This window comes from Miscanthus floridulus, chromosome 13 (genome assembly GCF_019320115.1).
Source record: "Miscanthus floridulus cultivar M001 chromosome 13, ASM1932011v1, whole genome shotgun sequence".
Taxonomy (NCBI): Eukaryota; Viridiplantae; Streptophyta; class Magnoliopsida; order Poales; family Poaceae; genus Miscanthus; species Miscanthus floridulus.
Window position 1 is genome coordinate 28,099,515 of NC_089592.1, and position 13,897 is coordinate 28,113,411.

Genomic DNA, 13,897 nt, shown 5'->3' on the forward strand with positions numbered 1-13,897 from the left:
AAAATGAGACAAGCTACTGATAAAACATAAGAGAATTAAGTTTGTTACCTCCAAAATCGAAGAGCAACACCAATGGAGGGGGAGAGAGCAAGAACAACAGCAAGCTGAAGAACAGAGACAGTGAGTTTGAATGGAATGGCTTGGGCTCGGGGAGGAAGAAATGAGCTGGATTATAGGCCGGGATAATTAGTCCTAGTTAGGGGGCCAAACCGAGACTAAAGATTAATCTTTATTCTCGGGGCATAACCCAAATCGGGACTAAAAGCTTTAGTCCCGGCTGGTATTACCAACTGGGACTAAAGGTAAACCTTTAGTCCCGGTTGGTAATACCAGCCGGGACTAAAGATCCCTGACCCATGGACGACCGTTGGGCAGGGACCTTTAGTCCCGGTTGGTATTACCAATCGGGACTAAAGGGTCCTTTAGTCCCGGGGGCAAAAAATGCCGAGGCTAATGCCAAATTGGGACATCGTTCTAAAGTCTGTTCTCTAGTAGTGTATGGTTAGAACAGTACACCAATAGTATAGAAAACAAGATAAAATGTTTATGAAAAGAATCTACGTCTCGCTACGATCATGTCAACGCAAAGTTCATGGAAAACGGAGCTAAAACACGAAAGTTATGATTTCAATGGGATTTCCTATAGCAATTTATTTAACTAAATCTAACCTCAAAATTTCAATGTTGCAAATAGGGTTAACAGTGGTATTAACATGTAGAGAACTTAATTGCGAGCCTAACGAAATTTGAACGTGTCAAATCGGAGCTATAACGACGATTTTATATGCAAAACAGTGCAATGGTATTTCTATAAATACTGAAAACGTATTTTGGACTAAAATAGTATATTTTATGTTTTCAAAAGGAGAAAGCATACTCAGGAAATGTGTTATGGAGTGCGGGTTAGGATTTAGAAAAGCTCAGGGACTCCTTAGAAAAATCACCCGCGAAGGGGTATCAGCTTATGTGGGCCGTTGGATCAAGAACGGACGGTAGAGAAAAGATGGGAGGGAGAGAGAAAGGGGCCGGCGGCCGGAACAGTGGCGACCGCGGCGGGGCACCATGGACGGCGATGTGGAGCTCGCTGGTGTGCTTAGTTCAGGGATTATGGCCCATGATTCGATGGACTGAGAACACCGGGAGAGAGAGAGAGGGGGGGGGCAGGCAAACTAGGCCAGGCCTAGAGCGTGGCCAGAGGATGCGGCCGTGGCGGGGGTGGCCATGGCCGGTGGCAGGAAGCTCGTCGGAGCACGCGGCTAGGGCACTAGAAGCCGTGAAACAAGAAAATAATGGCACGGGGAGACAAAGGGGAGCAAGGGGGTCTCACCGCGGGAAAAACAAGGTCGGAGGCGGCTCGGGGACGGCGAGCCACGCGGAGGGGCGGACGGCGAACCTCGGCGATGCGGTTGCGGCTTCCTCGAGCATGGGCGAACGCGAGAGGGAGTGGGGAAGGTAGCAGGGGGAGCGGGGAAGGGCTCGGCTTGCTTTTGTAGAGGCCAGGCACGGGGAGGACACTCCCACGATGCGGGATGTGGGCGCGGAGCGACGGTTGTGGGTTTGCGGCTAGACTGGCGCGGGGCAAGCGGGAGGACGGGGAAGGCGCTGACAGGCGGGCCTAGGTCATCAGCGACTGAGGCGCGGGCGACAGTTGTGGCTCGGTGCTGGGCTGGCGCGGCGGCAGCGGTTCCGCCCAAACTAGGCCTGCCCAGGAAGGATGCGGGGGAGGGAAAAGGAGGGAGGCGCGCAGGCCGACGAAAGAAAGGGCCTACGGGCCAAAAATTGGAGAAGGGAAGGGGTGGGAAAACGTATTTCCTTTTCTTTTTCCAAATAAATTTTCCAATTCAATTTCTAATTGATTTTGTATTCAATTCAAATTTGATCAAAACCAATCATTACAAAAATATAAGTGCAGCATGTATGCATCAAGAGGTTACTAACCTTATATTTGATTTTAATTTCACGAATTTATTAATTTCCTATATTTTGGATGCACACATAATAACATAATTAAACCAAATTTTACTTATTTTAAAAGACTAAAATTTTACCCTTAAGATGAATCTCGTCCTCGAGATTCGAATGATTGCTTACTCAAACAGTTGTGGATAAGACTTTCGCAAATCCTCTTCTCTTTCCCAAGTAGCCTCATCCTTTGTATATCGATTCCACTGAACCTTGCACATTTTTATAACTCGACTCCTTGTAACTCTTTCTGTCATCTGTAAGATCTTTATCAGATACTCTTCATATGTGAGATCTTCCTTAACAGCAAGTTCTTCTAAAGGAATCTTCTCTTCTGGTACTCTCAAACACTTATTTAATTGAGAAACATGAAACACATCGTGTACACCTGACAAACTCTCAGACAGTTCCAACTAATAGGCTACTTCTCTACGTCTCTCTAGGATCTTAAAAGGTCCAATATACCTCGGTGCCAACTTTCCCTTCATATTGAATCTTTTCACACTTTTCATTGGTGACACCTTCAAGTACACAAAATCTCCAACTTTGAAAGTCAGCTCTCTTCTGCGTGTATCAGTGTAACTCTTCTGTCGGGACTGAGCCACTCTCAAGTTGTCTCTAATCATTCTCACTTGTTTTCTGCATCTCTAAGGACATCGGGTCCAAACACTTGAGTTTCTCCGGTCTGATTCCAGAACAAAGGCGTTCTACATTTACGCCCATACAGCGCCTCAAAAGGTGTCATCTTGAGACTCTTCTGGTAACTGTTGTTGTACGAGAACTCAGCATATGGTAGACTCTTATCCCAACTAGTACCATACTGCAGTGCACAAGCTCTCAATATATCTTCCAAAATCTGGTTGATCCTTTTAGTCTGTCCATCAATTTGTGGGTGGTAAGCAGAACTAAAATTCAACTTTGTCCCCAAGGATCTATGTACATTTTTGTCAGAATTGCGATGTAAACTGAGTGCCTCTATCAGACACAATTTTCTTAGGAACACCATGTAAGCATACTATCATTTCCATGTACAACTCTGCTAGCCTTGCACCTGTATAGGTAGTCTTGACTAGTAAAAAGTGACCAACCTTGGTTAGTCGATCCACTATTACCCAGATTGAGTCATAACCTCCTTGAGTGAGGGGCAAACCTACGATAAAATCCATTTCAACTTCTTCCCATTTCCATTCAGGAATCTTCATTGGTTATAGCAACCCTGCAGGTCTTTGATGCTCAGCTTTCACTCTTTGACAAGTGTCACACAAAGCCACATACTCTGCCACGTCTCTCTTCAAACCATACCACCAATACTTCTCTTTGAGATCCAAATACATCTTCGTACTTCTAGGATGTATAGAATAAGCAGACTCATGGGCCTCTTGCAGAATTGCATCATGGATAGCCTTCACTTCAGGTACACATATCCTTTTTCTAAACCAAAGAGTACCATTCTCATCCATCCTGAATCCTGGTGCCTTTCCAAGCACTATATTCTCCGCTATCTCCTTAAGTTTTTCATCCTCCAATTGACCTTTGCGTATCTCTTGCTCCAAAGTAGGCTCTATCACCAATTCCATTGCATTAGTGACAAGGCTCAAGTTGAGATACTCCAATTCAGCACACAATTCTGCTAGCATAAATGTCATCCAAAGTTCATTGACATAACTCTTCCTGCTAAGTGCATAAGCCACGACATTTGCCTTTCCCGGATGATAATGCACTTCCAAATCATAGTCTTTGATCAATTCTAACCATCGACGTTGTCTCAGATTCAGATCTAACTGAGTAAAGATATACTTCAAACTCTTGTGATCTGTATAAATATCACTCTTATGCCCAATTAGATAATGTCTCTAGATTTTCAAAGCATGAACCACAGCTGCCAATTCCAAGTCATGAGTAGGGTATTCAACTCATGTTTCCTCAATTGTCTAGATGCATATGCCACCACTCTTCCTTCTTGCATAAGCACACATCCAAGGCCCAAACGGGATGCATCACAATATATAGAGAAGTTCTTGCTTAAATCAGGCAAAATCAACACTGGAGCTATAGTCAATCTCTTCTTTAGCTCATCAAAGTTTGCCTGACATTTATCCAACCATACAAACTTAGCATTCTTTTCCAATAGAGCTATCATAGGCTTAGCAAGCTTGGAAAAACCTTCAATGAACCTCCTGTAGTATCCAGCCAATCCCAAAAAGCTACGAATCTCACTTACATTGGTTGGTGGTTTCCAATTCAATACATCTTGCACTTTACCTAGATCCACTGCTATTCTACCATTGGAGAAAACATGACCCAGAAAAGAGACCTCCTTCAACCAAAACTCACACTTGTTTCGCTTAGCATACAACTTATGTTCTCTAAGCTTTTGCAAGACCAACCTTATATGTTCAGTATGTTCTTCTTCGGTCTTGGAGAATATTAGTATGTCATCAATGAATACCACCATGAATTTATCAAGAAACTCCATGAACACCTTATTCATCAGATACATAAAGTATGCAGGTACATTGGTCAATCTAAAAGACATAACGGTATACTCATACAAGCCATACCATATAGTGAATGCTGTCTTGGGTATGTCCGAGTTTCGAATCTTTAGCTAATGGTAACCTGAGTGGAGATCAATCTTCGAGAACACATAGGCTCCTCTCAACTGATCAAACAAATCATCAATCCTAGGCAAAGGGTATTTATTCTTGATAGTAACCTCATTAAGTGAACGGTAATCCACATACATCCGTTGGCTACCATCTTTCTTATCCACAAAGATCACAGGTGCTCCCCATGGAGAAGAACTGGGGCATATGAAACCTTTTTCTTGTAACTCTTTTAGTTGCTTCTTAAGCTCTTCTAATTCATTAACCCCCATTCTATATGGACGTTTAGCTATTGGTGCAGTTCCACGTAATAATTCAATAATGAATTCAATGTCATGGTCAGATGGCATACCTGGCAAGTCATCGGGGAAAACATCTAGGAACTCCTCCACCACTCGATCTTGTTTATTGGCATCACCATCCAACTGATTCATAGTGGCTGTTGGCTGAGCTTGCACTACCACTTCTACACAGATTCTGTCTCCATTGGGTGATGTCACAACAACCGATCTCTCCTGACACTGAATCACTGCCCGATGTTGTTTCATCCAATCCATTCCTAGAATAAGATCAATTCCCGCTGTTCTCAACACAATAGGTTTCACTTTAGTAGTGTGAGGTGGTCGGGCATTGAACTTTGGATTGCCATTCTAGTTCTGAGGAGCTTGCTAGTTCTACTTCTTTGGACACTGATGGGCATAGTGACCCACTTCTCCACAGCAGTAGCATGCGTTGGGGTTATTGGGTGCACCACTCTTCACAGGAGCATTATTGGACATTCCCTGGCGTGATGCCGGATTGCTGGTCTGTTGCTGGGGACGCTGGTTACCAAACTATTGCTAGTACTAAGGGCGTTGCTGGAACTGATTACGCTGAGGATACTGACCATGGTTTCCATGGTTAGATGGTCCTTGATTCCTTTGCTGAAGCTTTGCTAGGGATAAGCACGTGGGTGGGTGTTGCTTCTAGAAGCTTGCCCTTGAAGCCTCCTCTTCTTAGCTTCCATCTCTTTGCGCTTATCGTCAATCACAATAGCGAGGTTCACCAAGGACTGAAAGTTAGGGTAGGTGCTGGACATCAGCTGGAGCTACAGTCCATCATAAAGTCCCTTGAGGAAGCGGCATTGCTTCTCCTTGTCCTCAGCTACATCATTTGGAGCATAGCATGATAGTTGAGCAAACTTATCATGATACTCTGCCACAGACATGGATCCTTGCTTAAGTGACCTGAATTCCTCTTGCTTCAATTCCACTAGTCCATCGGGGATATGGTAAGACCGGAAATTGTCCTTGAATTCCCACCAGGTGATAGTAGGAGCATCGTTGGGGCGTCCATAATGGAAAGAATCCCACCAATCCTGAGCACGCAACACCTTTGGAGTTGACCAGAAGCATACAACACCTTCTCAAGATCATTGCATTGTGCTATGTTAAGTTGCTTTTCCACAGCACGCAACCAATCATCTGCTTCCAAGGAGTCTGAGGCATGGGTGAACATAGGAGGGTGACCCTTCATGAATTCTCCATGCTTGTCTTTGACCTGAACAGGCGGCAGTCCTCTTGTAGGCTTGTTATCCAAGCATTGCATCATGGCTTGCATCAACTGCGCTTGCATTCCCATCAATTGCTCCATGGTCACTGGTGGCGGTGGTGGTGGATTCATGGGAGCACCACGACCACGACCACGGCCTCTGCCTCTTCCTCCTCTTGCGGCCATCTGCTTTCCAACAAATGCGCAAAATTTTAGAGATTTTCAAATTATAGAGAGCTTATAAAAGATAAGGAACAATGCTAAAAATTTTCTAGACCAGATTCAAATACAGCAGTTCAGTAAATCTATCATAACTCGAGTTTCAGAGATCCAACAGAGGCATACCAAGAATGGTTAGAAAGCTTAGGAGATCAGCTACAACTTTTATTTAGAACACTTTTACAGATTCTGATATATACATGGTCAAAAATAGGGCTAAACCGAATCTGTTCTGGGTTCCAGTCTACGCAGAAACATCAACTTGTGACAGCTAGATCTCACAAACCTGAACAGCTATCAATGTGATTCTAGAGACATTGGAAAGATACAGAAGTCTAGATATCTCCACAAAAATTTCAGAATTTTTGGCAGCCTAGATCTTGAGATACAAGATAAAGAACACAGGCTGCTCTAGAAAATAGCACAGCCGAGATAAGATAAAGCAAACCCATCTACATTAAGACCATCATCTAAACTTAAGGTTTAAGCCTAAGGAAGTTGTGGACATGCCCACAAACCTCCAGCAATCAAACAAACTTCAAATCATTCAAGTTCACAATTAAAAACATCTAATCATTAAAGTTTACAAGACCAAACAAGACTAGACATGACTCACGAACTAACAACATTGTAATCTTTAAACAAGGCACCTAACACCTATGGGGCGGTGTCAATCATGGTGAACGACCAATGCTTCTTCTTGTAGATCGGTGGCAGCCCAAGTTGAGTACACAGTTCATCAACTTGCATCTGGAGACGCCTCTTGGCCCTCTGCGAAGCACGCAGCTCTCTCTTGACCTCTTCATCTACCCCCTGCATGGCATGGACATGTTGCACTATTGCTTCTAGAGTTGGGTCACTTTCTGGTGGTGCCAGGACCTGCCAATTACCCTCATGATCATTGCGAGGAAGGAACCTAAAACAATCCTCCTTCATGGCCTCAAAACGACGACCATGGTAGTAGATGTAGGCGTCCTGTGCTACATCTTCCATGCCATCCAATGCGTGATCCCGTCTGACAATGGCACGATGGACAGTCTCCACCTCATATCCATTCTTTATATCATTCTAGGCGGTGACAACCATCTCTACCTTCCAAAAGGTTGCCTCCAAAGGATGCTGGTACTCTGCACAGTGATAGTTGATGGAGGCGTGCAGATCAGGATAGTAGTCATCCAACACATGAGTAAGGAGGGTGTGGTAGTAGGCCGTTTCTAGGGCTAGCTTGAAGTAGTATTTGCACTTCCAGCCTATCTCCTCATCCACCACAGGAACAACTGGGGATGGCATAGGCATAGGTAAAGTAGCTGATGACTCCACTAGGGTAGCTACAGCAGGATAGACAGGTGCAACAGCTAGAGTAGGAGCAGGTGCAGGTGTCGGGGTAGCCATCCACTCCTCATCATCGGAGATGACCACAATCTCCTTCTCCACCTATGGAGCACGGGGGTGAACATGGCACGGTAGCCGGCAGTGCTGAGGCGGGCGGTCTTCGAGTTATGAGACATCTATAGATTTAGAGTAAGATAGAATTAGAATCAACAATTTTATATAATAGAGTAAGGTATGAAAAGCATAAATATTTTAATAAAATAACAAGAATGAGACAGTAAGCATGAAACCAAAGGAGCAAAGATGCTAAAACGATCATTTCTAACTAGGCTTGCGTCCTACAGTCAACATGGCTCTGATACCAAATTGTCACACCCAATTTTAAGGATAAAATTGAATGCACTAAACTCATGTGTGCCTAGGGATTAGTCACACACATAAGCTGACAAATTATAAAAGTATCATCACGGTGTATCTTACAACATGATTTAATACCATAACATAGTCTTACATAACATAGCGGAAAGTAAAAAGATAGCTCTCTCGTGGTAGCTCCATCATAGGGATGATCAACTGGTTGAGCACAAGCCTAATAGTCCTCAGAAAACTCTTCATATCCGTTGTCATCTGTTACCCATCTAGGATTTTTATCCAAATATTAAAAGTAAACAAGCGTAAGTACTTCCCGTACTTAACAAGATAACATAGGGTTCATGAGGCTCAAAAAGGATGACACTGGTTTAGGGCAGTTAGCACTTTTAGTAAGTCAAGATTTTATCATCAGTTATTATCAAGTTATGCTTAAGCTAATATTTAAACCCACATAATTAGATATCAGTATCAATTGTAACATATTATCATCATAGAACATCATAAATGAACAACAATAAGTGACCAGTTATTCTATGAGTTTTTCGGGCCGCTTGTGATCGTGAGCACGGTTGTTATAACAGTTTGTAACCCTCTACAGAGGTTGTGCACATTCACCATGAGTCGTGATTCCCATATGCCTGGGTTAATTACTCCCATATCACTGCCAAGGTGAGTGGACAGGGTACACTATGAAGCCATTTCATAGGTTTCTCTAACAAGTTAGGGCCGCTAGGTTTCCTTGGCAGGCAGATATAGGAACCCCCCTTTCCTATGGCACATATCCATCGCGGCTATACATATAGGAACAGAGATAGTCCTATACCCAACGTGGCAAGCCCCTTTTGCGCCATAAAGGTAACCTCTAACAAGCTAGAAAATGTCCTATTATTGAGCTAGAGTCAGAGCCATATGACCCTCATGGTTGCACTGTCAGTCCCAGCTTTTACCGACAGATAAGTCCTTATGGAGGGCCAAGAGCATCATGATCGAAAGTCATTTGCTCCTTCGCCCTATAATTCAGTTGTTTAAAAGCCAATTTTACCTTTTCGTTCCATAGAACCATTGTTCATTATGTAGATCATGTATAGTTACATTGAGTGCTAGCAAACTACCCATATTCATATAACCCATAGGAGACAAGGAACAAGATAATCAATCACTAGGATGTCCTTACGGGTATCAAAATTAGACATATGCAAATGAGTAATTAATAAAGGTGAATAGGCATCAAGGTAGATCCCATGCTATACTTGCCTTGGTTAGCAAACTCCTGCTAGTCCTATAGGTCGTCAAAGAACTCTTGTTCACCAATGTTCTCCTCACCGTCTGAGCACGACCAACACGGCAACATACAACATTCCAGGAACAGTCATGCAAAGCAAACAATCCTATGGTTAGAACAGTACACCAACAGTATAGAAAACAAGATAAAATGTTTATGAAAAGAATCTACGTCTCGCTACGATGACATCAACGCGAAGTTCACGAAAAACAGAGCTAAAATGCGAAAGTTATGATTTAAATGGGATTTCCTATAGCAATTTATTTAACTAAATCTAACCTCAAAATTTAAATGTTGCAAACAGGGTTAACAATGGTATTAACATGTAGAGAACTTAATTGTGAACCTAATGAAATTTGAGTGGGTCAAATCAGAGCTATAACGACGATTTTATAAGCAAAACAGTGCAATGACATTTCTGTAAATACTGAAAACGTATTTTGGACTAAAACAGTATATTTTACGTTTTCAAAAGGAGAAAGCGTACTCAGGAAATGTGTTATGGACTGTGGGTTAGGATTTAGAAAAGCTCAGGGACTCCTTAGCAAAATCACCCACGAAGGGGTATCGACTTATGTGAGCCGTTGGATCAAGAACGGACGATAGAGAAAAGATGGGAGGGAGAGAGAAAGGGGCCGGCGGCCGGAACAGTGGCGGCCACGGTGGGGCACCATGGCCGGTGACATGGAGCTCGCCGGCGTGCTCAGTTCAGGGGTTACGGCCCACGGTTCGATGAACTGAGAACACCGGAAGAGAGAGGGGGGCAGGCGAACTCGGCCAGGCCTAGAGCGTGGCCGGAGGATGCGGCCATGGTGGTGGTGGCCATGGCCGGCGGCCGGAAGCTCGTCGGAGCACGCGGCTAGGGCACTAGAAGCCGTGAAACAAGAAAATAACGGCACGGGGAGAAAGAGGGGAGCAAGGGGGTCTCACCATGGGGGAAAACAAGGTCGGAGGCGGCTCGAGGACGACGAGCCACGTGGAGGGCCGGACGGCGAACCTTGGCGATGTAGTTGCGGCTTCCTCGAGGACAGGCGAACGCGAGAGGGAGCGGGGAAGGCAGCAGGGGGAGCGGGGAAGGGCTCAGCTCGCTTTTGTAGAGGCCGGGCGCGGGGAGGACGCTCCCACGACGCGGGACGTGGGCGCGGAGCGGCGGTTGTAGGCTTGCGGCTAGACTGGCGTGGGGCGAGCGGGAGGAGGGGGAAGGCGCTGATAGGAGGGCCCGAGTCGTCAGCGGCTGAGGCGCGGGCGGCAATTGCGGCTCGGTGCTGGGCTGGCACGGCGGCAGCGGTTCCGCCCGAACTGGGCCGGCCCAGGAAGGAAGTGGGGGAGGGAAAAGGAGGGAGGCGTGCGGGCCAAAAATTGGAGAAGGGAAGGGAAGGGAAAAAGTATTTCCTTTTCTTTTTTCAAATAAATTTTCCAATTCCATTTCTAATTGATTTTGTATTCAATTCAAATTTGATCAAAACCAATCATTACAAAAATAAAAGTGCAGCAGCATGTATGCATCAAGAGGTTACTAACCTTATATTTGATTTTAATTTCACGAATTTATTAATTTCCTATATTTTGGATGCACACATAATAACATAATTAAATCAAATTTTACTTATTTTAAAAGACTAAAATTTTTGGGTGTTACATTTTTTCCCTTGTGGTTGCGGCCAAAGTCACAAATAAAGAGTAAGTCCCTTGGGACTCGAACTTTAACCACCCCAGTGGGGTGGTACTGAGCCTGCACTGACCACTCCGTCAGCCATGCCATTCCCTAATCAAATTATATACAAGTTTAGTCCATAAACTTTTTAGGAAGATTTTTTGTATTCGAAGAGCATGTAAGATGATATTGATTCTCTTAACTCTTAAGCAAATAAAATATATTACGAGACAAATAAAGAGTCAAAATATCTATTTTATGTCTTGTCCTCATCAAAATAAAGAAAAATACATGTTCCGAGTTCATCAACAAGAACATAGAAAAAAGATATTAAGCCAAGTATTATTGGTCAAAAAGATAATTTCATAATGATCCAATTAACTAAAGCTATATACTACTCCATTCATTTCAAATTATAAGATATTTTGATTTTTCTAGATACATTGCTTTTAATTTATACTTAGACAGTATATACATAGCTAAAACTATATATCTAGAAAAGTCAAAGTGTTTTATAATTTGGAACTAGGGAGTATATTCATTTCCATTTGGTTACGCCTTATGCTTTCTGAACTACTCTCAAACTGTAGTATTCTGCATGGAAACGGGGAATGCCTATTGGTTTCCCTTCCACAGTTTGCAACACTGTTATTGACACATCACTCGGGTTTATTTAGAATTTTGATATACAATGGCAATTTCCATATTACTTGGACTATTGCAATATGTCATATTCCCTTCGTACAAAAGAAATTTACTGAAGAAGCATATATACGAGGCATGTTATATTGTACAACTGCAGCATTATTGCAGTTAGGCCCCGTAAAATTTTGATGAACTGATTGATAATAGAAGTGCATGTTTAATTATTAGACAGAGCATATGTGGCAATGAAACTGGATTGGATACAGACGGGCATAAGTGATCCTGCATTCTATCTTCTAATTGTTTGGATCTTGGAACTGGATAAATTTGGCTTATGCTGATGCTTATGCTGATTTGTTGTGAGAGAAAAATACTGTTCGTTCGCTGAAAAGTATCGCTGAACTAGTTCAAGCGAACATGAAAACAGAAATTCAATTTTGAGTATTCAGATTCGAATATGATACGGATATTAAATATTCGGATCTAAAAACAAACTATCCTTGTAGAATTTTGACCCTTTTGGGACGGATGGATATCGGGAAATATCCATCCTATTTTCATCCCTAAGCATGTGCGGCGAATGCGTAGTTGACACCTTCCTTTTCATTGCAGGTACAACCTTCTCTACCTCCGCAACAGCCAGGCGAGTTTGGAAGCAAAAATTCAGTACCTGAGGTTGTAATGGACGTTGCATCGCCGAGAACTGCACAGGTTTGTTTCCTGGCCTGCTGCTGTACGTGGAGTTCCGGACATGAGGAATTTAGATATGACTAGCCATATATATCAGTTTTGCAAAAGTCCTTGTTTAATTCTCTGTCAACAAATACTCGGTTTGTGACAAGGGATGAAGCCAGATTTATTTTCATTATCGTTATGGTTTTGCAATAAATTATGTTGTATTATGAAAAAAATTTCCAACACCGAGTGCAACTTCTTGCTGTCATTAATTTATAACTCCTTCATAACAAAAAATAATACGGAGTAATATGCTAATTAAGAAAAAAAGGATAATAAATACAGGAGCATCACACGGCTACTACCTCCGATCTTGTCCTCCATGCATGTGCTTTATCTATTCACAAACTTTTATTCATATACCCTGCAACTGATCTTTAATATTGTTTGGAATGGAATAAAAACAGGTCGGCGTTGTCCATGGCAACCCAGATGACGATAAGGAACAGCGTGTGCGTTGCCTGAAATACTCGCAGAAGGCCCTCGGCTTCGCCGTCTGCACGTTTATCGGATACGCGGCCAATGCATCAACCAACACGGCCTTCAAGATGGCGATCGCACCCTTCTTTCTCGCCATCTGCGCCGACCTCCTGTCGCTCAAGACGAAGGCGAAGCTGGGTAGTGCCCTGTTCTACTTCTCATCGCTGCACCTGTTCCTCATGACGTACCTCATCTTCATCGCGTTCGACATGGACCACGCCTACGCCATCCTCTTCCTCGCGCTCGTCGTCTTCGCCTCCCACGTCCAGCAGAAGCTATGGCCGCCCAAGCCGCCGCCGCCGGACGCGCAGGCGGCGCAGCAGAGCGCCGATGAGAGGAACAAGGCTTGGAGCAAGGAGCTGGACAGCATCTTCGAGATGTCCGCTCTGATCCTTAACTGGAGCAGCTTCGTCAGCGTGATCATGACCGTGGTCCGGCACTTCATCACTGCTGCTGGGAAAGACAATGACGAGATCGCGCCAGGGGCTGTTGGGCTCCTATTCTTCCTCACCATCATTCTTGGCATCTATCTGATGCTGGCCTCGACTGTGAGGAGTCCGGCACTGAATCTCCCTACCAAGTATCTTGATGTCGTGCTCATCTGCCTTCTCCTCGGCACTCTTATCGCCACCGTCATGACGTTCAGGTAAGCAGCAGATTCTGTGGTGAGTTTTATTTATTTATTTATCTCGATTGTTTGATCTCACTTAGGAGTATATTATTGACGTGATTATGTATATACTTGTGTTTGATTGACGACAGTGGTGATTATGTATATACTTGTGTTTGATTGACGACGTGATTATGTATATACTTGTGTTTGATCTCACTTAGGAGTATATTATTTATTTATCTCGATTGTTTGATCTCACTTAGAAGTCAAATAATAAAACTTCTAGAGTTGTACGTCTTAAGTCAAACTTTCTTAAATTTAACTAAATTTATCGAAAAGGTAAAAAATATTTATGGCACCAAATAAGCAGACTATGAAAATATATTTCATAGCATATCTAATTATGTTAATTTAGTGTCATATAAATATTGGTGCACTTTTCTATAAATTCAATTAAACTTAAAGAT

At 43.4% G+C, this 13,897-nt stretch overlaps 1 protein-coding gene across 1 annotated transcript; it reads left to right on the forward strand.

The window, feature by feature from the left end:
- Positions 1-9,975: 9,975 nt before the first annotated feature.
- LOC136499650 (uncharacterized) lies at positions 9,976-13,467 on the forward strand. The gene is made up of 3 exons (XM_066495229.1): positions 9,976-10,017; positions 12,215-12,313; positions 12,745-13,467. The coding sequence occupies exons 1-3, from the start codon at positions 9,976-9,978 to the stop codon at positions 13,465-13,467; spliced, it is 864 nt and encodes a 287-aa protein (XP_066351326.1).
- Positions 13,468-13,897: the final 430 nt, after the last annotated feature.